This window comes from Rhinolophus sinicus, chromosome 11 (genome assembly GCF_057876585.1).
Source record: "Rhinolophus sinicus isolate RSI-liver-muscle chromosome 11, RSI-T2T, whole genome shotgun sequence".
NCBI classification, from domain to species: Eukaryota; Metazoa; Chordata; class Mammalia; order Chiroptera; family Rhinolophidae; genus Rhinolophus; species Rhinolophus sinicus.
In genome coordinates this window covers 22,150,552-22,174,758 of record NC_142511.1, presented here as the reverse complement: position 1 = coordinate 22,174,758, position 24,207 = coordinate 22,150,552, and the positions used below count along the sequence as shown (strand labels likewise).

General features: G+C 48.4%; 1 protein-coding gene across 2 annotated transcripts in view; it reads left to right on the top strand.

Moving 5' to 3' along the window:
- RASSF5 (Ras association domain family member 5) overlaps window positions 1-24,207 on the top strand; it is a 69,993-nt gene that overhangs the window by 21,971 nt on the left and 23,815 nt on the right. The window contains exon 2 of one of the 2 annotated variants that reach the window (XM_019752477.3): window positions 5,419-5,540. In XM_019752477.3, the coding sequence (XP_019608036.2) occupies window positions 5,419-5,540 (122 nt within the window). Of the gene's footprint in view, window positions 1-5,418; window positions 5,541-18,594; window positions 19,287-24,207 lie in introns of those variants that run through there. The other variant, XM_019752478.3, reaches the window with a different exon arrangement.

Sequence of the window (24,207 nt, the reverse complement as noted above, 5' to 3'; positions counted from 1 at the left end):
GCTGGAAGGGAAGGATGCAGAGGGGGAAGGGATAGTTCTATTTGATAGACGACAATAATAAGGTCAGGAAACGCCAGTTCTTAAGATACAATCAGAACCTAGGAATCCTGCTCCCTAACCTTTTGCTGCCTCTTTTCAGGGAGATCCTTGTCCTATCTATTCTGTGATGTCACCTCCCTGCCTCCTCTTGGCCCCTGCGAGGAGGGCCTATGAGTCACCTGGAGTCCGATCCATTCTTTAAGTCCCCCGAGCCTCCTGTGCCATGACGCCTCCCCGCTTGCTGTGGCTGGCAGGTGTGTCTGTGTCCTCTGCAAAGGCTTCCTAGGTGTGTGCCTGTGCTTTGTGCTGTCTCTGTCACTGGTTATCTTTGCACACGTGTGCCCTGTCTACCCAGCTAGGCTGAGTCCCCCTGGTGTCCTGTCTTTTTCATCTTCACTGTCAGGTGAGCACAGAGCATGGGAAAGTCCATGTTCAAGACAGTGAAGCCACCGCCAAAGATGATGGTGATACTGACCAGGGAAGGCTGAGCACTTCGGGGGGCTATATGGTCCCTTTCTCTTTCCTCATCCAGATCAAAGGCTGTGGAGGACAATGGATGCCAAGGGCAGGGCTTGGCTTAGCAGCCCCTCGTGATGAGCTGCCTTGAGGGGAAGTTTGCCTATGGGGTCCCAGTGGAACATGGCCCTGCCTTTGGAATCTCATATGGGTGTCCCCTCACAGCACGTCAGGCCTGCAACTATTGGCTGTGAACTGTGGGGCTTACTGCTGTGTTTGGAGAGGCCACGGTGGCTCTGACCTCACCTAAAAGCCCAGGGGATGACAGCTATCAAGAGGTGCTTCAGTGGTTTTGCTCGTCTGTGATTACACAGGGTCTGATGGAACAAAGTCATTGGTGCTCAAAGGTGCTTTTTAAAAAAGTCCCACAACATTCCTCCTGGAATCTTCTGTTCTCTAGCTCTGCCCAGCTCAGCATCAGGCCCGTAAAAAAATCCTGTGGAGGTTTTGGTTCTGTTTTCAGTGTGTGTGTGTGTGTGTGTGTGTGTGTGTGTGTGTGAAAGAGAGAGAGAGAGAGAGAGAGAAACTGAGTGGGGAGAGGGAGGCAAAGAGAGGGAGAGGGTAATTGAGAAAATCAGATGCACCAATGGATATTGAGCGGCTGTGTCAACAGTACCACTTACTGAGAGAGGAGGCCGGAGCACCTTCACCTCTCCCAAGACGCTTCCCCGTTTGTGAGTTGGTGGCAGCCCTTGTCCACCACAGAGTTGGGAGAGCTTCCAATCTGTCCTCCTCATTCACACTTGTTGGCATCCCCAGAGCGTTCTTCATTCTCAGAGTGTGTCCAGAGCTGTACAGGTGTGTCCCAGGAGCAGAGCCCAAACAATGCTTCTCTGTGTGGGCTCTGGCCTCAGTGCTACCTTATCAAAGCCCTGGCGATTCTGGGCACTGCAGGCACAGGAGACTTAGCCTGCACATTCCCTGGTGCCTTTTACCCCACTCAAGGTGAGGCTGTCCTTGTGCCAGGCAGAGATCGCCCTCTGGGGGATCACAGAAATGCATGTGGATGCTTGCAGATGTATGGTGCATGCCTTAGGGAACCAGCTACACCCATTCCATCTCCAGGTGAGAGGACGGCTTCTAGGAGGAGAGTCAGGAAGACGTAGGCAAGGGTGGGGTGTGAAGGTGGGGACTGACGACACCTTCAGGCATGAGGGATATGAGCAGCAGAGCTTCTAAATGCCCTTCCAAATGTGGTTGGAGGTTCAGACCATTGAGTCAAAAGGTTGCAGGATTGTGGAATCTCTGTGTGTCCCTGCATTTATCAGGGTGCTCCCCTGCAAACATTAGTGGCAAAACCTGTACTAGGAATGTAGCCCAGGTACTCATCTTTGGGGGTGCAGGGGAAGGGGCAGCTGGGGAGGGTGAGGCTATCATTCCAAGAATCCTCAAAAGATGAAAGAAGAGACCCATCCCCACTTCAAGAGAGTGTGTGCTATGACAGCTTCTAAAAAAGTCTAAAAGTACTGATTTTGGAGCTTGTTAAAAGGAATGAAAAGAGTGTCGGGAGCGTGAGCCCTCATCAACCCAAAGTTGTCTCCTAGTCCTCAGGTTTTCCAAACAAGTCCATGCTGTTGTGTCCCCTGGCCACAAACCTGGCCCACCCCAGTCTGTCCCTCCGCCCCCTTAACTTTAACTCCCTTCTAGCAAGGAGGTTTGAGAGAGACTTGAGGAACCTGGAAGCTACTAGCAGACTTGGCTTAGCCACTGAGCTGTGTGTCATTGGGCAGCTCACTTTACCTCTCTGGGCCTCAGTTCTCCATCTCTAACGTAGTTCCCAAGGCTCTTTTTTACTATGGTCATTAAGTCCTGCTTCGCGGACATGAACATGTCTATGAAACTTGTGCTTTCCCCATGAAACACTTGATTTGGAATGTTTTCTGTAGGATATTTTAGCTGGGTTAGAGAAGCCACGCTGACATTCCTAGATGGGGCAGGTCAGAGACAGGTAATAGCTTTTCCTGTTGCTGCTGCTGCTGCCTTTGTCTTCAGAGGCACTTTTAATTTGTAAGGACCTGTTTTCCTCTGTAACTATAAACAAGCAACCTTGTGTACTAGGCAGGGCTGCTATGACCTATATTTTACAGACTGGCAAAAAGAGGCCCAGAAAAGTTAAGTCCTTGCCCAGGGATCTGTAGTCCCTGGTGATTAAATTAATGTAAATTAGTAGAAAGAGCTCCAGTCTGAAGCCAGATGATCTGACCTTGAGAAAGTCACTGAAGTCCCTAGGCTCCAATTTCCTGCCTGTAAAGTGGAAATAATAATAATTGCAGGGTCACACAAAATAATGGAGGGGAAAACAGTTTGCAAATGTGTACAAGCATACCTCATTTTATTGTGCTTTGCTTTATTGTGCTTTGCAGATATTGCGTTTTTTATAAATAGAAGGTTGGTGGCAACCCTGCCTTGAGCAAGACTATCGGCATCATTTTTCCAACAGCATTTGCTCACTTCATGTCTCTGTGTCACGTTTTGGTAATTCTCACAATATTTCAAACTTTTTCATTATTATTATTTTTGTTGTGGTGATCTGTGATCAGTGATCTTTGATGTTGCTATTGCAGTTATTTTGGGGCCCCCACAAATCACGCCCATATAACACAGCAGACTTAATCGATAAATGTGTGTGTTCTGACTGCTCCACTGACCGGCAGTTCCTCCTCTCTCTCTCTCCCTCTCCTCAGGGCCTCCCTGTTCCCTGAGGCACAACAATAGAGAAATTAGCCCAATTAATAACCCTACATGACCTCTAAGTGTTCAAGTGAAAGGAAGAGTTGCAAGTCTCTCACTTTAAATCAAAAAATAGAAGTGATTAAGCTTAACAAGGAAAGCACATCTAAAAGCAAGATAGGCTGAAAGCTGGGCCTCTTGTGCCAAAGTCAGCCAAGTTGTGAACGCAAAGGAAAAGTTCTTGAAGGAAACTAAAAGTGCTACTCCAGTGAACACACAAATGATAAGAAAGCAAAACGGCCTTATTGCCGATATTGGGAAAGTTTTCGTGGTCTGGATAGAAGATCAAACCAGCCACAGCATTCCCTTAAGTCAAAGCCTAATCCAGAGCAAGGCCCTAAGTCTCTTCAATTCTATGAAGGCTGAGAGGTGAGGAAGCTGTGGAAGAAAAGTGTGAAGCTGGCAGAGGTTGGCTCATGAGGTTAAGGAAAGAAGCCGTCTCCATAACATAAAAGTGCAGCAAATGCTGGTGTAGATGCTGCAGCCAGTTATCCACAAGATCCAGCTAAGATAATTAAAGAGGATGCTGCACTAAACCACAGATTTTCAGTGTAGACAAATCAGCCTTATATTGGAAGAAGATGCCATCTAGGGCTTTTATAGCGAGAGAGGAGTAGTCAGTGCCTGGCTTCAAAGCTTCAAAGGACAGGCTGACTCTCTTGTTAGGAGCTAATGCAGCTGGTGACTTTAAGTTGGAGCCCGTGCTCATTTACCATCTGAAAATCCTAGGGCCTTTAAGAATTATGCTAAATCTTCTCTGCCTGTGCTCTATAAATGGAACGACAAAGCCTAGATGACATCACATCTGTTTATAATATGGTTTACTGATTATTTTAAACCCACAGTTGAGACCTACTGCTCAGAAAAAAAGATTCCTTTCAAAATATTACTGCTCAGTGACAATGCACCTGGTCACCCAAGAACTCTGATGGAGAAGTACAACAAAATTAATGTTGTTTTCATGCCTGCTAACACAACATCCATTCGGCAGCCCATGGACCAAGGAGTAATTTCAACTTTCAAGTCTTATTATTTAAGAAATCAATTTTGTAAGGCGATAGCTGCCATAAACAGTGATTCATCTGATGGGTCTGGGCAACGTACATTGAAAACCTCCTGGAAAGGATTCACCATTCTCGATGCCATTAAGAATATTTGTGATTCATGAGAAGAGGTCAAAACATCAACATTAACAGGAGTTTGGAAGAAGCTGATTCCAACTCTCATGGATGATTTTGAGGGGTTCGAGACTTTAGTGGAGGAAGTAACTGCAGATGTGGTGGAAATAGCAAGAGAACTAGGATTAGAAGTGGAGCCTGAAGATGTGACTGAATTGCTGCATCTTATGATAAAATTTTAATGGATGAGGAGTCGCTTCTTGTGGATGAGCAAAGGAAGTGGTTTCTTGAGATGGAATCTTTTCTGGTGAAGATGCTGTGAAGATTGTTGAAATGCAACAAAGGATTTAGAATATTACATAAACTTAGTTATTAAAGCAGCAGCAATGTTTGAGAGGATTAACTCCAATTTTGAAAAAAGTTCTGTGGGTAAAATGCTATTAACAGCATCACATGCTACAGAAAAATCGTTGGCGAAAGGAAGAGTCAATTGATGCAGCAAAGTTAATTTTTGTCCTATTTTAAGAAATTGCCATAACCACCCCAATCTTCAGCAGCCACCACCCTGATCAGTCAGCAGTCATCAAGATCGAGGCAAGACCCTTCACCAGTAAAAAGATTGCGATTCGCTGAAGGCTCTGATGATGATTAGCATTTTTTTAGCAATATTTTAAAATTAGGTATATACATTGTTTTTAGACATAATGCTCTTGCATACTCAACAGATTATAGTATAGTGTAAACTAAACATAACTTTCATATGCACTGGGAAAACAAAAAATTGGTGATTCGCTTTATTGTGATATTCACTTTATTGTGGTGATCTGGAACCAAACCTGCAATGTGTCTGAGGTGTGCCGGTAAAGCACTTGGAAAGTAGGGTGTCATTCACACTGCGTTCTCCCACCCTCCACTTCTCTCTTGCATGTTCTTCCCTCCAGGAGCTAAATGCAACGTCCCAATGTTTTTCTCTGGGAAGTCTGGCCCCTAACCTCCTGCGGTTCTTTCCCTCCAGACTGTAAATTCACCTGCCACCCGGAGTGCCGCAATCGGATCCAGCTGGACTGCAGTCAGCAGGAAGGCCCATCCCAGGACAGACCCTCTCCAAAAAGCACCCTCACTCCAACCTTCATCCAGGTAGGCAGCAAAGCTCGAGGATCAGGCTGGGAATAGGTTTTGCAGGTGCTTTGAGCTCCACTGTCTCTCCTAGGAGCTCTGGTGAGTAGGAGGTGGCATGAGTATTCCGTATGTGCTGGGTGTTGGGGTCCCTTTCTGTTCAGATGGAGTTCACACATACTTCGATTCCGCACCCAATTCTGATGTGTGCGTGTGGTTTTCCAACACCACCAAAGCAATTCTCTAATCCCAGCTATAGGTGTCTTAAAGTTCAACTCAGTTCTGACACTCGGCATGTGCCCCTCCACCTTCTGATGCGAACTGCAAGTGTAGGTTGTCACCTGGGCTTCTGACCAGCTGACTGTAGATTGGGGGTTAGCACAACTCCCTCCTTGGGTTTGATTAATGTGCTAGAGCAACTCACAGAAGTTAGAGAAACATGTTACTTACCAGATTACTGGTTTATTAGAAAAAAAAGATGTAACTCAGGAATAGCCACATGGAGATGCATAGGGCAGGTATGTGGGAAGGGGCACATAGCTTCCATGCCCTCTCCAGGTGTGCCACTCTCCCGGATTCTCCTTGTGTCCACCAACCTGGAACCTCTCTGAACCCCATGGTCTCCTTTTGTGTTTTTTATGGAGGCTTCATTATATAGGCATGATTGATTAAATCATTGGCCATCAGCGATTGATTCAACCTCCAGCCCCTTTCCCCTCCCTGGAGGTCAGCGGGGATGGGGCTGGAAGTTCCAATCCTTTAATCACTTGGCAGGTTCTCCTGGCAACCAGCCCCCATCTTTAGGTGGGGTCCAAAAGTCACCTCATTAAAATAACAAGAAACACCTTGGTTGCTCTCATCACTTAGGAAATTCCAAGGGTTTTAGGAGCTCTGTGCCTGAAACAGAGACAAAGAACCAAATATATATTTCTTACTGCAAATCACAATATCACACACCTCTTTTCAAGAGACGGGATGGAACAGAAACAGGGACATGAGGAAGCCCGCTGTACAGAGCCTTTTTGGGTTAGGGCTGTGAGCCAGAGGTGTGAGTATGGGTGGGGGTGGTAGGGGCCCCAGAGAAGGCTCCTGAAGACCCTTTGAGGCCTCATAGCCCTGGGGCGGTGGGGTTGTTGGGGCTGCCAGCCAGGCCAGATCAGCTTCAGAGGAGCTGGGCAAGTGTTCTTTCCTTATGTTAAATCAGGAAATAGATGCCCAAAGCAGCTCTTGGTTCTGGGCTTTGCCAAGGCTCTTGAACCAGGATGTGTCTGAATTTTAATATCTAAGATTTGGAAGGGTGAACATTTATTTTTTTGACTCTTGCATTGAACAAGCATTTATTATCTGCTGTGTGCCAAACACTGGTGAGAGTGGGGCTAATAAATGATACATCACTGTTTTTGTCCTCAGAGAGCTTACATTCTAGTAGGGGAGGCTGAATACATCAAATAGTATATGCTGTGATGCATGTTGCCATAAAAATATGAATCAAGTGTTTTGAGTACACAGTGCAATCATTTCTGTTGGGAAAAATCAGGGAGGACTTCCCAGAGGAGGTGACACCTGCTATGCACCTTAATGTATGAGTTGAAGGTTGCTGGTTGAGGAAGTAAGGAGTGTTCCGGGACATCATCTATTTATTCATTCAACAAACATGTTTTGACTGTTGACCATGTGCCAGGCCCAGGAATGCCAGAGACTTAGTGACGAAGTAAACAGACATGATCCCTGCCCTCCCAGTGCTTGCAGTAGGATGGGGGATCAAGACTTTAAACAAATAAACCCCATGTTTATGAGGAAAAAGCCCAGGGTACTGTCAGAGATGATACAGATGTTGGATGCCTGGTTATTCCTTGAAGAGAATCTGAGAGAAACTGAGGAATCTGGGGTTCAGCCTCAAGTCCCCAGAATAGCCATCCCCAGGCTTTTTGTGACCGTGACGCACATGATCAGTGATGTTCAACTACCTGAGCCACTCAGGGTGTCACCAGCCTCTCAGCTGTCCCTCCGTGCCTCCATCGCCTCCTGGGAAAGCATTACTAGGAAGCAAATATGATATATGTTTTTATAAAAATTATACTGAATCAGTTCTAAAATACATATTTTAAAAAATCTGCATATCCTCCACATACTTTGGAATAGTAACTGCTTATGGTTTAGCCGGAATGTAACCCGACCTCTTGGGAGGGCCTGTCCCTAGCCAGAACCTGTCCGTCCAGATTGGGGGAAGGGGGTCAGGAAAGGAAGGGACACAAATCTGAATCCCACAGCCCTGGTGAATGATGCAGATTTTTGCTAAAGGTTTTTCCTAGAAGATGGAAATGGGAGATTACATAGAACATCATACAGCAACATTTCCTAAAAATCTTATTTAAACAGCTCTTTATTTTTCCAGTTTTTTGTCCCATTGGGGAGCTTCCAAGTCTCTCTTTTTTCCTGCTCCCCTTGACCCTACCTGACCCACAACCTGAAGTCTGCACACCCATCTATTTCCTGGGTCTCTTCTTTGGGTCTCTTTCTATTCCTTCTTCTAGAGCAACAGGACTCAAAAGGGTGTGATTTTTCCCACAGCCCGCCCCCGGGGAACATTTTTGGTTGTCACGACTGGGGGGGTGCAGCTAGACATCCTATAGTGCACAGAGAAGGCCTCCACAACAAAGAATCATCTGACCCAAAATGTCAACAGTGCCGAGGTTGAGAACCCTAACCCTAGAGCTGGCGAGCCAGCTCCCAAATGTGGTGGGCAAAAGGCCCCAGAACAGGACCTGGGGTTTGCTTTGTACATCGTCTCATCCTCAGAATGTCAGCAGTGCTTCCAAGTTTGAGTATTTGGAAGCAGAGTGTCCCCCTTTCCCTCTGTTGGGGACCATCCAGCAAACTAAATCAGTGTCTAGAGCAGAACCCCCCTGACACATAGGAGCCAAGCGTCCCCTGTGGGTGTATCACCCCCAGCCAGCAAACAGCCTGGAGTGGGCTTTGCTCCTGGCCAGCCAGCTGGGGAGGGCTGCTGTGTTTGCCTTGGACAGGACCAACTGCGTGCTTTAGCACAAGTGGGGCAGAACCTAGCCTTCTATCAATAAAAGCTGGGCCCTGCTCCAGCCTCACTCACCTTTTCTAAAAAGCTTGTTTGTGCTGATTTCCGCCTTGGCTTGATTTTCTGTTAAATACCAGGATGGACTTTCTTTCACCTTGACATTTTCACCTGGACTAGCTAAACTAATGTACGAGTGCCATTTTCCTGGGGGATTTATTGTGGCCAGGGCCTTGGTCTGAGCTCAACTAATTTGGGGACGTATGGCTGTTAGGAGGTCTCGAGACAGCTTGGTGGCATTTCTCCTCTCTGATCTTTAAGGAAAAGAAAATCATTGATTTTCCTCCACCTAGAGAGAACCATTGTTAGTTAACATTTTAAATTTTTTCTTCCTGTGCATTTATACACAGGAAGAAATATTTTTCAAAACATGGTTGAAATCATCCTATAGATAAGTATTTGGCCTCCAACTTTGAAAAGCAGTAATCTCAAGGTTGTGTCTGTCTTCTCTGTGCTGTGCCAGAGGGAGGAAGAAGGGGCAAGTGTGTGAGAGGGCAGGGATGGGCTCAGAGCCTCCAGCTGCACTCAAGCTGCACTACAAGGCCATGTGGGGTTGTGTGTGTGTGTCTCATGCAGAGAAACTGAGGAAGGGTGCTGGTAGCTGCCTGTGCTTTTGTCAACCACAGAATCAGTGGTTTCAGGGTCTCTCCTTGGAGATCTCCAAGGTCTGTGATGGCTGACTTTTCCCTTGGGCACCCATTGTTGACCAAGCAAATCTCCTTCAAGTCTATCTCAGATCCTTCTTCAGTTTAAGCCTGTTTCCTAGAGAACGTGGTTGCCATTGGCTGAAGACCACAATAAATTTCCCAAATGGCTGCAGTTCCTTTATTTGGAGGCATGCCCCAAACAAAGACTTTATACTTCAGGTGGTCTTCAGGGTGCTCTTACCATGTCACCCCTGTGATAAAATCACCCTCAAGGGGCTCCTCAGTGCCCTTATGATGATGTGAGACCTTTGTTGGTTTGGTCCAGTCCTTTCATTGTCTTTGGAAAACTAGACCCCAAGGGAAGAAATCCTTGCCCCCAACTGTTGATTCTCTTCATAACCTGCTGTAGCCCAAGGGGATCCTGGCAGCTCTGCCCCTTTTCCAAGTACCAAGTACTTTTCTTGGTACTTGGAATGCACAGAGATGATAAAAATAGAAGCATTCTTTCTTCCACCCAAATCACTTACAACCAGCGGTTGAGTCTTCTTATGTCAAACAGGCCCAGGTTCCTTCCCCCTCCTCCTGGCCCTCCAGAATTCAGGAGCAGCATGCAGACAGCAGGCTCCCAGGTCCCTGGCTGCAAAGCCCAGCCCCTCCCTCCCACAGCAGTTCCCAAACCTCACACAGGCACTTTCCACTGAGGATTCTGACCGTATCCATGTTCCACTTGTGCTATTATTTACTTACTGTTTCTCTTTAAATAGATTCATTTTATTAAACTTAAACTTTTGTTAAAGAAAAATTTTAAAGTCCTTGAATCACTGTTTAATATACTTAGTATTTTTTCCTGACACACATTAAATTAATACATAATCTCTAAAATTAAAAGAAAATGTGTCTAAGGACTGCCTCAAATTCCTTATGCATATATTTATTGAGCCAGGTACTGTTCTAAAATCCTCAGTGTCATTAGTGGGAAATGCTGCCTACAGAAGCTACTCTTTTTGGTGATTTGGTGCCTGGACTACCGGGGCATTGGGTCCAGCTGGTGCCTAAGGGGCATTGTGAGCAGGGGAGAGAGCCCCAGGGGAGCCAGGAAGGAAATCCCAGCCATCCATACCAAGTGCCACACCAAGGCATTCTTCCAAAGGAGAGATGGATGGCTCCATATGTACTGGTAGGGAATAGTGTGAAGTGAAAACATGCCAGTCAACAGAATATATATGTGTTTTGTACATATATGTGTATGTGTGTGTGTGTAAATGCAGGACAACGGTCTGGATGATGCCCAGCCAACAATTGGAAGAGATTTCACCTTGGGAAGGGTGGGAGTTGAAAGGGGTGGAGTGCTACTCTGTCAGCTTTTGTTGTTTGCTTTGGTGCTGTTTGAATAACCAGATGCTGTCACATGTTTCTAGTATAATATTTTTAAAAGGCAATAAATATTTTCCTTTTTTATATAACATTATTTTTATGTATTTATTTTTTAAATTTTAATTAATTTTATTGGGGTGACATTGGTTAATAAGATTATATAAGTTTCAAGTGTACAATATCATAATACATCATCTGTACATTGCATTGTGTGTTCATTGATATATATTTTCTTAAGCAAAAGAAAGACCCCTGGCCTGTAGACAACATACTTGGTATATGACCCAGGACGAGCCTCCTAGTTTCTCTGAGTCTCAGGTTTTCCCTCTGAGAAATGGGACTGTAGGCTAAGTGGTTGTGAGTCTTCAATGAGAAAAAATGTGTGACAGCATGTGTACACGAGGAGGTAAGTACCACCCGGTAACATTCCAGGACTGCCTCAGGTGCCTTTAACCGCCTTACTGGATTTTTCATCATGTCACCCTTCTGATGAAAACCCTCAGTGGCTCTCTGTTGCCCTCAAATTCAATCAATTTAGATTGAATTAGCACAAGAACTCTTCGTGGTCTGGCTCTGCCAACTCTCCAAAATTCCAGAAAGATGGGTTATTCCTGGCTATAAGACCAGGATGCTATGACTTTGTGGTTGGGCACTTACTGCTACAAGACTTGACGATTATCCCCTCCTTTGAGGCCCAAGTTATTGCTCTGCTCTGTAGATAAAAAAACCCAGACCCTGTCCCCATTCACCAAAGGGACAAATGGCTTTCAAAACTTCAGGGTGGATCAGCCTGGTCTGCTGGTGTTTCAGCCCCATAGGTGGCTGCTGCCTTTCTACCTACGACACCCCCACCCCCACCCCCACCCCCACCCCCACCCCCAGCCCCACCCCCATCCCCACCCCCACCCCCACCCCCACCCCCACCCCCAGCCAGCCACCCCACCGCTGTCATCCTTTGCAAGGTTCCTATGGAACCATCTCCCTTAGCCTCTGCAGCCTCTGAGCGATGACTCAGCTGACGTGGAGAGCTTGATTTTCCTGGCTCCTGGCCTATGCTCCCTCCCGCAGTCGCGACACTGAGACTGCCTTTCCAGAACTTTTCAGAGGTGGAAGTACCTGGGGCCAGTCCTGCCCCAGCCCTTCGTCCAGCGGCCACGTGCTGAACCCAGAACTACCACACGGGGGAGCCGGGGAGCCAGACAGGGAGAGCCTTGGGGAGCCAGACAGGAGAGCCTTGGGGAGAGGCCTGTCCCTCCGCAGCGCGTCCCCTACTTCCCTAACAAATACTCTAGATAGATACCTGCACACCTCTCAGGGGATTGAGGGGCTTGAGTCCCTTCCAAAATGCTCCATAGGTGTTTATCAAAAGGAGCTGTGATTGATAAAAACAGTAGCTAACATTTGTTGAGGCATACCATGTGCTCTTACTTGTTTTATTATTGAGAGAGGAGTGTTGAAATCTCCAACTATGATTGTGGATTTGCCTATGTCTCCATATGGTTCCATCTTCCTGTATTTTGCAGCTCCATTATTCAGTGCATAAACATTTAGGGTAATTATGTCCTCTTGGTTAATTGACTCCTTTGCATTACGAAATAACCTTAGCTGTGGCAATATCCTTTGCTCTGAAATCTACTTTGTCTGATATTAATGTAGCCACCCCAGTTTTCTTTTGATTATCATCCGTCCATTTACTTTTAGGCTATTTCTGTGTTTATACCTAAAGGTCATTTCTTGCAGACCGCAAATAGTTGGATCTTGTTTTTCTAACCGAGCCTGATAATCTCCTCCCTTTAATTAGGTTATTTGCACTTAATGTGATTATTGATATAAATAGATTTAAGTTTGTCATCTTGCTGTTTGTTTTCTACTTGTCCTATCTGTTCTTTTGTCCCATTTTTCTTATTTTTTCTGCCTTCTTTTGGATTGATTGAATATATTTTATGATTCCATTTCATCTTATCTACTGCCAGCCCACCCACATGTGCCCAAGGATGGAGCCGGTCTCCAGCCTGTCTCTCTCTCCACTCTGGCTACAGCTGGGACAGCTGCTCCTCCCTCCACACTCTAGAAGCCAGAAATGCTGGCCAAAGCTGACAGTAATTAGACACTACTAGACAGCTACCTCTTATAGGAGCCGCCCCAGGGCCTATCTGACCAGCTCAGGCCAACCCCTGGGAGCTCATTTCTGATCAGGCAGAGCAGAAAGCCTTCCCGACCAGGAAGCACCTGAGATCCTGGCTTCCTGGCTGAGACTGAGCTCTAGTACTTATTTCTCGAGAAATCCTTAAGCATTGGAGACATTTCTCTGTGCCCCTCACGGCCCCAGCCTGTAATTCTACCTTGGAAACAGTGGGCTACCTGAAATGACCTCCAGCTGGGCCAGGTCAGGCCTGAGGCCCTCTTTTTGTGTGTAGTAGTGCAAGAGTTATTCACATCTCACACCACTGACTGCACTGTCCTGGCCATTAGACGACTGGCCTTGTCTGGAGAAGGGCATGTGAAGAATGGGGTTGTTGATCAGACCCACCTTTTGTGCTTTCCTAGTCTCCTTAAAGGAAAACAATTAGAAGGCAGACTCCCTGGTCCTGGCTCAGACCCAGCATGAAATCTTCAGGGCCTCAGCCGCTCAGTATGGCTAATTTAACTGTCTTCAGTGTCTTTAGGTGCCAGGGCTCTGTCGAAGCTGTTAGCCTGGCAGCCAAGCAAGAGAAGTCCAGTGTGGGCTAGAACCCCCAAGAAAGTGAATCTCCTGTGAGTCTAACCTAAATGGTATGCATCCGCTTACCTCTTACAACAGGAAGTCATCTGGGGAGAAATTGAGCTTTCTGTGCACAGCCGGTTTCATGCTATCAAATGCTACTGCTCTCAGGGTAGGGGGTGACTGGGTACTCAGTGAGAAAGTTGTTGCTTCTGAGAGGCAGGGGAAAGTGTGGGAGGTGTGGTCATTATTGACGAATATGTGTCAGGAAGCTGGTAGGACATAGAAGGAGGATATTGACAGGCAAAAGCAAAACCACAAGAGGGTAGGGCGGCTGCTGGGAAAGTGAATCAAATTTTGTGCAGCTATAACGAGCAATGCTTGATTGTGGCTGGAGATGAGTGTGAACTGTTGGCTAGGCACGTGTTGTAAAAGGCCTTGAAGTACCCACTCAGGAGCCTGGAATATCACTGTAGGCACTGGGGAGTCATTGGAGGAAGGACAATTGTGGGGACAGAGTCCTAGAGAGCAGTTTCCAGGCTCTCAGTCTCACGTGGAAAGGTGCTGGCTCGATTATTAGATGGACATCAGCTGTAATCAGATGGCCATCCGCTGTGGCTGGATGGCCATCAGCTGTTACCGGTTAGCCTTAGCCACTGATATAGCTGCCGTGGCTACGTTAGGGGGTTAGTTGGTTGGTGCGTTGGCAGAGACGTGGATGGTGGGTTGCGGATCGTGTGGAGCCCGCTTCTTGTGTCTCCAACCCAGCCGCCAGCAAGACTATAGTGGTATGACTCCCCTATCTATGGCTTCGTTGGTGTTACTGTTTGGCCTCACCATATCCTGTGTTCTTGCGTGGGGAGCCAGAGCTGAGACCCTGCATGACAACTATTTTCATGGAAACTTGTCAGAACCAGAGGCTCTGGGTTTGAAATCTGATTCTACTGTTTACTTGCTCTATGACCACTGTGAGCCTCAGATTACTCATCTGTAAAATACCTTCTTGCAGGGTTGTGAGGATTAAGTCAGATAATGAAATGTGTAAGAGCTTGGTAACTCTGATAGAACTTCTTATTTCATGTCATTCTATTAGACTGCACGTTATGAAAAGGTGGGGACTATGTCTTGTTCAGGTCTACAGTGGAACACCCAGGCTAGTGGTTGCCATGTAGAAGGTGCTCAGTATAGATTTGTTAAATGAATGAATGAAAGAGTAAGCAGCTAGAGCTTGATACGTAGTAATTATTCAATATTTATTAGTTGAAATCTGAACAGAAGGTTCTATGTTAGAACAACTCTGATCAGATATCGGTCTAGAATGGTAACTTGGACAATAAGGGGGCAAGGAGTTTGGAGGAGGCACAGATGGGGACAAAGGAAACTACTGGAAGGCTTTGCAGTAATCTATGCTGTGGCACTCATGGAGATAGGAGCTACTGAAGGAGGAGCAGGGGGAGGTGAGGCAGGGACTAGTGAGCTCAGTCTGGGACCTGCAGAAAGCGAGGCTGCAGGGGAAGGGCTGGGCATTCAGTGAGCAGGTAGGTGTCCATCAGGGGCTCTCTGGGAGGGAGAGAGTTCTGAGCCGTGAGTCTGGGAGGGTGTAGCCAACACGGTTGGCACAGATGGGACTCAGCTCCTGGGGAGACACGGACACATAGTGGGAGGGAACAGTCAATGGTTAAACCATGAGAACCCTACCGTGTTTCCCCGAAAATAAGACCTAGCCCGACAATCAGCTCTAATGCGTCTTTTGGAGCAAAAATTAATATAAGACCCAGGATTATATTATATTATTATTATTATTATTATTATTATTATTATAAGACTCAGTCTTATATTGTAGTAAAATAAGACTGGGTCTTATATTAAGTTTTGCTCCAAAAGATGCATTAGAGCTGATTGTCCAGCTAGGTCTTATTTTCGGGGAAACACGGTAACAAGCTAAGGGGAAGACAGGGACACAGGTGTACTGAGAAAGTAGTCCCTGACTTGCTTGTGCAGGGCTGCAGTTTCAGGCAACCTGGCTGTTAGGTGAGAGCAGTCACAGGCTACACACTCAGGACTAGGGTGTTGCAGGACGTGGGTCCTGGAGTCAGACCACTGGGGTGACTCGGCTCTGCCATTAACTAGCATGTCTAACTATACGCAAGTTACTTCGCCTCCCTGAACCTCCTTGTCTCTCTGTAAAACAGAAAATAAGAACTGTAGCTTCACCATCCGTTGGTTGTAGGGATCAAATGAAATGATGCTTAGAAAGTTATTACTAGCACAGTGCGTGCACATACTGGCTAATAATGATGTTAAAATACACTTCAGGGGTGAAATGGCACCTCAGCCCGGTTTTCAGCCTCTGAATACATGGACAAGTCCTAAGACCCCAAATCTGATCTCATTTGGACAAATGAGGAAACATGCGGCTCAAAGTTGCTCCAGATACCGTATCAAGCTAGAGTTGGAGCTAGGAATAGAATACCAGCTCCAGACTTCCAGTAATGTATCTCAGCTTTTCTGGAACATGCAGAGCCACTGGATGGATCTAACGGTGGGATCTGGCCACATGTCAGGATCACAGGTGAGAGAAAAAGAAAGCTTAAAATAAAGTCTTTCATTTGACACTTTGAGACAGGAATGTCACCGATTCTCCGTTTCAGTGGGGCTTTCTGAACCCCAGCACGATACCATGGATTTGAGGCTTCGGACGTGAAGCTTAAGGTTCAGACTTCTCTTCCTGGGCCCAGGGACAAGAACAGCCAGTTCCCATCCTTTGCATGTTCACTGCCAGCGACATAGAAGGCCATTGCACAGGCTCATCTGTGCTGTCTACTACCCCACCCCCACCCCCAGGGTTATTACTGCTGTTGGTTATTCTTAGGGAAGAGGTGCAGACAGGGTCATTAGACACTGAAAGGAATGCAGTCTTCCTCCCTTTGGGACCCTGGAGCTTCAGTCTGGAGTTTTCCTCCTGGAAGCTGGCCAATTTATTGTATTGTATATGATCTTTGCAGATTTCTAGTCCCAGGGTCCTTGCCAGCACAGTCTGTCTTGCTGACTTCTTACATGTGGCTTCTTTCCAAACCTAGTTCATTGACAGGTGGAGTGGGGCAGGGAAAGAGACACTAACTAGGAGTTAAGAGACTTTGAAAGTAATGAGCTGTGATGAAACAGGTTGCTTTCCTAGGTTTTCTCATCTGTAAAATAGGGTTAATACCTGCTCTCAAGGTTATAGAGGAACCTAAATAGAGTAATGGATGTAAAACAGGCTTTGAAAAGCCTTCTTCAGACATCAAGTTTTCATAATACTTGGAATAGTCTGGAGCAGCACTCTAAAAGAACACAGTGTCACTTAGAACTTTCCTTAATCAGGTCTGGCATCTTGTTTGTTGCTCACAAGGAGAGACTCATGCTGACTCCTGGGGTACTTTGGCTTGGTGTTTTAAAAAGGTTGGTATTAGCTGTTTTTTAAGACTGCATATTTTGAATGCGTAGCACTGCAATTGCTTTGCAGAGGTCCCTGTGTGACTCCAAAGACACAGTGTGGACACAAAGAATCTGGTACCTGTTTTTTTTCTTAAGTATCAGATTCCCACTGTGCAAGAAGTTCCTTTTATAAAGAAAAGTGTGTTTCTTCGCTGGCTGGACAAAGCAGGTATGCTGTTATTGAAGGATCATGCAGAGCCCTCGTCTTTGCAGCGTTCATTATTCTGGCTTTGGACTTGGAGGTACTGGTGCGGCTAATACCAGCTTCCTTTGCCTGAACCACTGTCTCTGGGGAAAAAATCCCCCAAAACATCCTCTAAAATACTAATTTGAAGATAAGATTCCTCCAGATAAAGCCAGAACCTACCTTCAACCCCATTAATGTGAGCTCTTCATCACAAACAACTCATAGCTCACCCCAGCCCCCACCCCAGCTGTCTACCTCCACTTATCTCCCTGCCCAGGGAGGCAGCTACTGGTATTGAGGGTCTCCTGAGCCAGGGTAACCAGTCGCTAGGGTACTGGCTCTCAGCTGTTTCAGTCTTTGCCTGCCAGGTCCTCACAGGCTTCTGGAAAAAGACTGTGTGGGAGGGTGAAGCCAAATTGGGCTGCAGTTTGAAACCCTCCCTAGCACTGACAGATTTGGCTAAGGTGGGAGAGGGAGAGTGTTCCTCATAAAAGTAACCAGAGCTTAAAATGGAGTTGGCAGTTTGGTGTCTGGGGCTGAGTCTAGCCCTGCGCCCAACTTGTGCCCCAGCACTGCATTGCTTCAGAACTGCAGGGAAAGCCACACAGACTTGGAGAGAGTCCTGATAACCTCTCTCAGCCACTCTCCAGGGCTCCAAGGTCCATAGGCCATCAAACCCCATGAACACAGTGCCCCTAGCTTTGCCAGGCTCTGAAGGTTTTGTCTTCTTTTTTGGGGACTCCAGGCCTCACTGTATTGGAAGATGGCAGAAGGCACGTCAAAACAGCACCATCTCTGCTGAGCAACAGTATCACAGTGGCCCAAGAATCAGACAGGTCTGGGTCTGAGTCCCAGCACACATGTTCTGTGTAACCCTGAGCCTCAGTTTCTTCATCCATAAAATGGGAATACTAATCTCTATCTCCAGGCTATTGAGAAAGTTCAGTAACAGGCTGCATGTAAATCACCTGGCACATTCAGCCTTTGTTCAAGCCCTGGCCGCTATAATTACTATTGTTCAAGTGAGATCTGGGAAGTGGGATGGAGGGTTTGCCCTAATTGCTGTGAAGGATTTGCCCTGGTCAAGGAAGGTGTTCCTTCACTCAGTCTGATGAGGAAACGTAAATGAGCTGTCCTTGACAGTAATGGCAAGATCTGCCAGAGACCCCCCTCTTGGCTAGGCTGTCATGAAAATGCACAAATAACTTGGGTGTTGTCTAGGCGCTCCCTCAGCATTCTGAGGCTCCCTGAGGCCAAGTTCCCGTGTGGGTGGAAGGGCGGGCTTGCTCGCCAGGTTGCCATAACTTTGCATATGATTTGCATATGTTTGTGGGGCCCCTGCAGTTTCTTCTGGCGTTTCCAAGTTAAAATATTGCTTCTTCTCCAGGCAGGCCAGACATTGATTTCCTTCTTCTCTAGTTACTTCTCTAACTACTCTGATTGACCTCACTCCTTCACCCAGCGAATGGGGGACGAGGGGAAGGGAGGAGGGGCAAGGTCGACATTATAGTACATTAAACTCCGTGAACATGAGCCATCATGGGTGATGAGAATGTGTACAGGAGGATGAAGAGGGGACAGAGGGACTTTACGCCCTCAGGTCCATCCGGCTCTATTCCTTACCGGCATCACCTGATCCGTGGTGCCCTAGGTCCACTGGCCACCGCGGTGCAGTGGCACCCCGTTGGCTCAGGAGGCGCAGGGTTGGGGCGGGAGGGGCGAGAGGGGCGCCGTGACAGCCGAGCGCGGCTTTCAGGAACCTTGTGAGAGGAAGTGGCTTCTGAATGCTCTGCGTGGTACCAGGGGGCAGGAAAGGCGCGGAGAGGCGGGGGAGGTGTCGCGATGGCGCTCCGTGCGCGCGGGGCGGAGAGAGGGAGCCGGCGCCGAGGACATGAAACCGCAGAGGCCGAGTGAGCCGGGGAGCGAGGCAGTTCGACCCCGTGTTCGCAGGCGCTGGCGGCGCGCCGGGAAGGAAGCAGGTTACCCGCCGCCGGAGCCCAGGGTGAGAAACCAAGGTGGCCGGCGCCCGCTCCCCCTGGTCGGGTAACTGATTGGTCCCCGGCGGGCTCGGAGCTCAAGCGGTGGAGCCCGGGAGGGTCCCCACCTCCCTGCGCCGCGTCCCGAGCCGGCCCAGCAGATGCGCCGGCTGCCTCTGCGGGCCCCCGGCTAGATGACGGTGGACAGCAGCATGAGCAGTGGGTACTGCAGCCTGGACGAGGAACTAGAGGACTGCTTCTTCACCGCCAAGACCACCTTCTTCAGGAATGTGCAGAGCAAACATCCTTCGAAGGTAACCTTACTCTAACATAAGAGACCTTCATGGACGCTGGGGGCAGAATAACCTCTGTGGCCTAGAAGGGAAACCTTGCTCCTGGCAAACAAGCACAGCCATGTGTTACCGGAGTGTGCAGTTGCCATAGGGACCCTCTCGAACTTGGCTGAGCAGACCAAGGGTTGGGTCTGGAGCTCTCCGGGGACCCCCAGGAAGCAAAATTCTCTTTTTAATGCTCTGTTCAGCATTTCCTGTCCCTGGACCTTTTCGAAATGGTCTCTAGGATTTGGGGACAGCACCTGGCTTTTGGTTAGGCTGTGTGCTCACCTGTGCCTGGGAGAGTGATGGGGCTCTGCTCTGTCTCATTTTTCCCCCAAATCCAAGCCTTGAAGCTCTAGATGGAGAGAGGATGACATCCAGTTCCTCCGTAGGATAAACATTCATAGCTTGAGACTTCCGTATTGTGAGTGGCCAGAAACCATCTTAAAACACAGTCCAGCAACTTTGCAGAAGTCCAGGGTGTTTTTAGAAGCAAATTAAAACTTCTCCTAGGTTTTTCTCCTTCTACCGTATTAATTTCCTGGGTTGGTAGGGGGCAACCCACAGGGGTTTGCATGTGTTCCCTAATGCAGTTATGTGGGCTTCCTAACCGTGTCAGCTTCTTGACACCCAGCACAGCACCCAGCGCGCCTGAGGCCCCTGGCTGCACTCTCCTATGGTAGTTGCCCAGAGGCAGCAAACTGCCACACACTTGGTGGAAGTGGCAACAGAGCTCTGCTTAGCTGTTTATTTGTTTTGTTATTTATATGAGAGGGCTCTAAGCCAGGTCTTTGGAGATGTTACCTAACAGGAGCTGTTTGTAGACCTATATAAGTGAGCTGTTACATTTCACAGGTGTGTTCAGGCTCTTCATTAATTTCGCAGCCCTACACGTGTAGAATTAACCAAGAACGTCCCTAGGCCTGACTCTGGAGCCTCCTGTGTTAATAGTTCATCTTGCCTGTAGGCCCTGCATTTGCTGGGTCCTGATGTCAAACAAATGGACCTTTCAATTGTGAGAGGACACCCAAGAGCCAAAGGAGAGGTTGTGATCTTTGTGTTTGAGGGAATCCACCAAAACAAGCCCCTCGAACAAACCCACACCTGTTTTCTGGGGCACGCCCTCAGGAGGCTCGAGTGCTGGGGGACAGAGGTAGGAAGGGCTGTAGGCAGGGCCCATGCAGAACAGCATGGCTGCAGGGGAAAGGTATCCCGCGCTCTCTTGGGGTTCTTGCCAGACTGTGTGGACCACCCCTCCACACACACATGCACACGCACACACACACACACACACACATGCACTCCAGCTGTCTGGGGTCATCAGACCAATGATTCTCAACCTTAGCTACACCCTGGAATTGCTGAGGAGCTTTAGAAAATTGGGGTGTTGGGTCCCACTCCTGGGCGTCTGAATTGGCTGGGGTGTGCCCTGGCATCAGGATCTTGGAAAACTCCCCAGGTAATTCTGCTAACCCAGCTGAGGCTGAGAACCATTGCTCTAGAGAGTTTTGCTGCGGCCTGGGGAGGAAGTGGTTCCCGTTTTTAAGACAAAGTTTAGCTGCCTGCTTACTACCAGCCAGGCTGTAAGCCCTCGGTCTCACAAGGTGGGCTTCTGCATGACTGTGTGGGGGAAGGCGTACCACAGAGCTGGCGTTCCTTTCACTTGGCAAATGGAAAGGTAGCAGTTTCTGGTATTTCTTGGGGGAAATGGAACTATCTAACAAGAGAATGTGCTGCGGGGGTGTTGGGGGAGTGGAAGGACTTGCTCCTTGGCCCAAACAGCCTTCTCTTTTCATTCCCCCCAAACTCGCCTTCCTAGCCTCACTTCTGAAAATGTACCTTTGGTTTGGTGCCCACATCAACTCTTTCTTTACTTTGTCTGGTTCCTTGAATCCATTGCATACAAGGAGGCTTCTGCATATCTCCCTACCTTATTTTGCCCAAGCCTATAATCCCAGACAAGGTGATAAGGGAGGGTGGTGGGCATGGCCCTCATATCCCTGGCCTCTGCCTAACTACATACATATGAGAAGACTCTTGACTGGAGATTCAGAACTGCTGTGGGGTCAGTTTTCCTCAGCACTAGACTAGCCTTCAATGCAGCACAAACCAGGGCGGGAGGGAGGGATGGGGCCACCTCTGCCGGGTAGACCAGCACTGGGGTGGCCCCACTGGCTGAAGGAGGAGCAGCCTGTGAAGGGTGTGTGTGCTGACTGAGGAGCTGGGTGAGCCTCATCCAGATGTTCCGGTCTTTCATCCTTCTAAGTGTTTTTCCACCTTCAATAACATTTTCTCCCTGGGAGCACTTCTGGAAAGGGTTTCAAAGAGAGTTGCCAGATCCCAACCCCAGTCTGACCCCAACAGTGCTTTTTTCCTACCCAAAGAGAGAACATATCTGAGCTCCTGAGAGAATTTCTTTCCTGTCTCCAAGGAAAGGCGATTATGTGTTTCCCAGTCACTGAGAGACTGAGGCCCCCATCCGGGGGAGGGGAGAGGGAGAGGCCGAGCTGGCGTCTATAAATAGCCTTGTTGGAACAACCTGAACCTGCCTCTGGGCCTGGGCCTGAACCTGCCGCTGGGCCTGGGCCTGGGCCTGAACCTGCCACTGGGCCTGGGCCTGGGCCTGGGCCTGAACCTGCCGCTGGGCCTGGGCCTGGGCCTGGGCCTGGGCCTGAACCTGCCACTGGGCCTGGGCCTGGGCTTGGGCCTGAACCTGCCGCTGGGCCTGGGCCTGGGCCTGGGCCTGGGCCTGAACCTGCCGCTGGGCCTGGGCCTGGCTCTGGCTGCAGCAGAACTGTGCGGAAGCCTTGCTGCCATTCTGGTGTCACCACCTGGGAGTCATCACTAGTCCTGCCTCCAAGGAGTCCCTGAGGCCTCTCTCCAACTCCTTTGGTGGGAGGTGGGAAGGTGGAGAGACAGCAGGAGAGAACATGGGCCTTAGGCCCTAGCTTCTTTCAGAAAATGGCTGCTTTCTGGGGTGCTGTGCCTCATCTGAAAGGGACAGGGAGGTTTTGAGTCACATCAGGCACAATGTCAGGAGGCTGAGGCAGTGCTCTCCAGGTACTTTCCCCCTTGGCTGGGCAGAATTAGGTCACGTTTCCCTGGGTTATGCGTGTCAAAATGGGGCTGGCTCCTGGTGGCTTGGGGGGAACTCCCCTGTGTGCTGAGCAGTACAGCCTGAGCTGCTCTCAGTAAGACACACACTCACCCCACTCCAACATATCAGAGTCTCGAGGGTTGGGGGGTTAGTACAAGTACACAGCAAGTTTATGGTGGACCCAGGGAGAGAACCTGCATCTCTCGCCTTCCAGCCCAGACATTTTGCTGTTTCAGTCCTACAAAAGGCAGGATTGGGCAATTTGTAGGGCTGGTGACTGCGAAGCCAGTTGCTCCTTTATTCCTGTCTGGGATCTGACCCTGGAAGTGGGGCCAACTTCCACTCCTGGGTTTCCTGAATGCCTGCGGGTGGCGGCAGTTTAGGGTTTTGACCTGGGAGCAGGAAGGGAGGCACTCTGAGCTCTCTCTGCATATTCAGTAGGAGCCAGGACTCGAAGCCATGAAGAGTATTGGGTGAGCACTCTGAGGACACATGAAGCCTGCTTCCTGCAGAATGTCAGAGCTGAAAGGGACCTGGTCTAGCGCCTCACCTCACAGATGGAGAAACTGAGGCTCAGAGAGGGGGGAGGACCTTGCCAGGCCACATGTCTGGTTGGGCGGAGCCAGGACTGACACCCTCTTATACTCCTTGTCAAGTGCTCTTCTCGGTCCTCTTTATTACTCAGTGAGTGACCAGGACAAACTAGTCCTTTTCCTCTCAGAGCCTTCTACAGAATGGGAGGACCCAAATAACCTCTTGGGTCTTGGAAAGGGGTTGAAGGGTCCTTCCCGTCCCTCTGAGATTCCATAAGTTCCTCCCCATCCTTCATCCATAAGGCTTTTCCCATCTCTCCATAAGGCACACTGGCCAAAGGACACTGGCCCAACATTTAACACTAGCAGGGTGTCCCTGTCATCAGTTTCAGAGTCTTACAACTTTAATAATTTAAAAGTTTTTCTTGGTTCCTCTCCTAAATTACTGCTTGTTGGAGCTCCTTCCCCAGGTGTGTTTTCTTTGAGGATATGGCGACTAGAAGGTTGTCTTTATGGTTAAATATTATACTTCAGCACATGTTGCACACACTCCCTTTCACCTTCCTTCCTACCCCCAGACTTTCCCTGCTCTATGGTGACACCATTGATTCTTGAAAACTTCAGGGAAGTTATGAAGAGGAAGGCGTCTCAGAGGTCAGACTACAAAGCCACTCTCGTTCCATTCCTGTGCTTGTCCCATCTCCTCTTGCCTGGCTAGTTGGTCTCTCCCTGGACAGGGCCTCTGTGGCAGGCCACAGATGTCAGCCAAGCTCGATGGCCCTGGGACCAGCCAGGGAAATCCCCATCTCTGTGCCAGCAGCAAGCACGCCAGGCCTCAGGCACAGCACCTGCCCCTGGCCTTCTTGGCATGAGAGAAAAGAAAAGAATACTAAAAATAAGTTAGTTCCAAATTGGAGCAATAAAAATCTTCAGAACCACTGAACCATTTAACTTTTTCTATGTGCTATCTCAGAAGCCTACACAGCCCAAGATTAACCTCAAAAGACTTTTCATGGCACAGTCACACAATGCCTTCCTTTTAGGTTGTAGTCTGTACTCCACTCCTGTGGAATGCGCTGCCTGTTGCCTTCTCTGGCCCTTCCCAGTGTTGCTTTTCTCTGTGAAGGTGGTTAGCCCTGTAAGATCAGAATTCTCATCTCCTTCCGGTCCAAGGCAGCACCAAGTACTGGTTACAAAAGCAGGCACTAACTAAATATTGGTTGAGTTTTCTCTCTTGCGTCCTGTATATTCAGGGTGGACTGACTGTTGT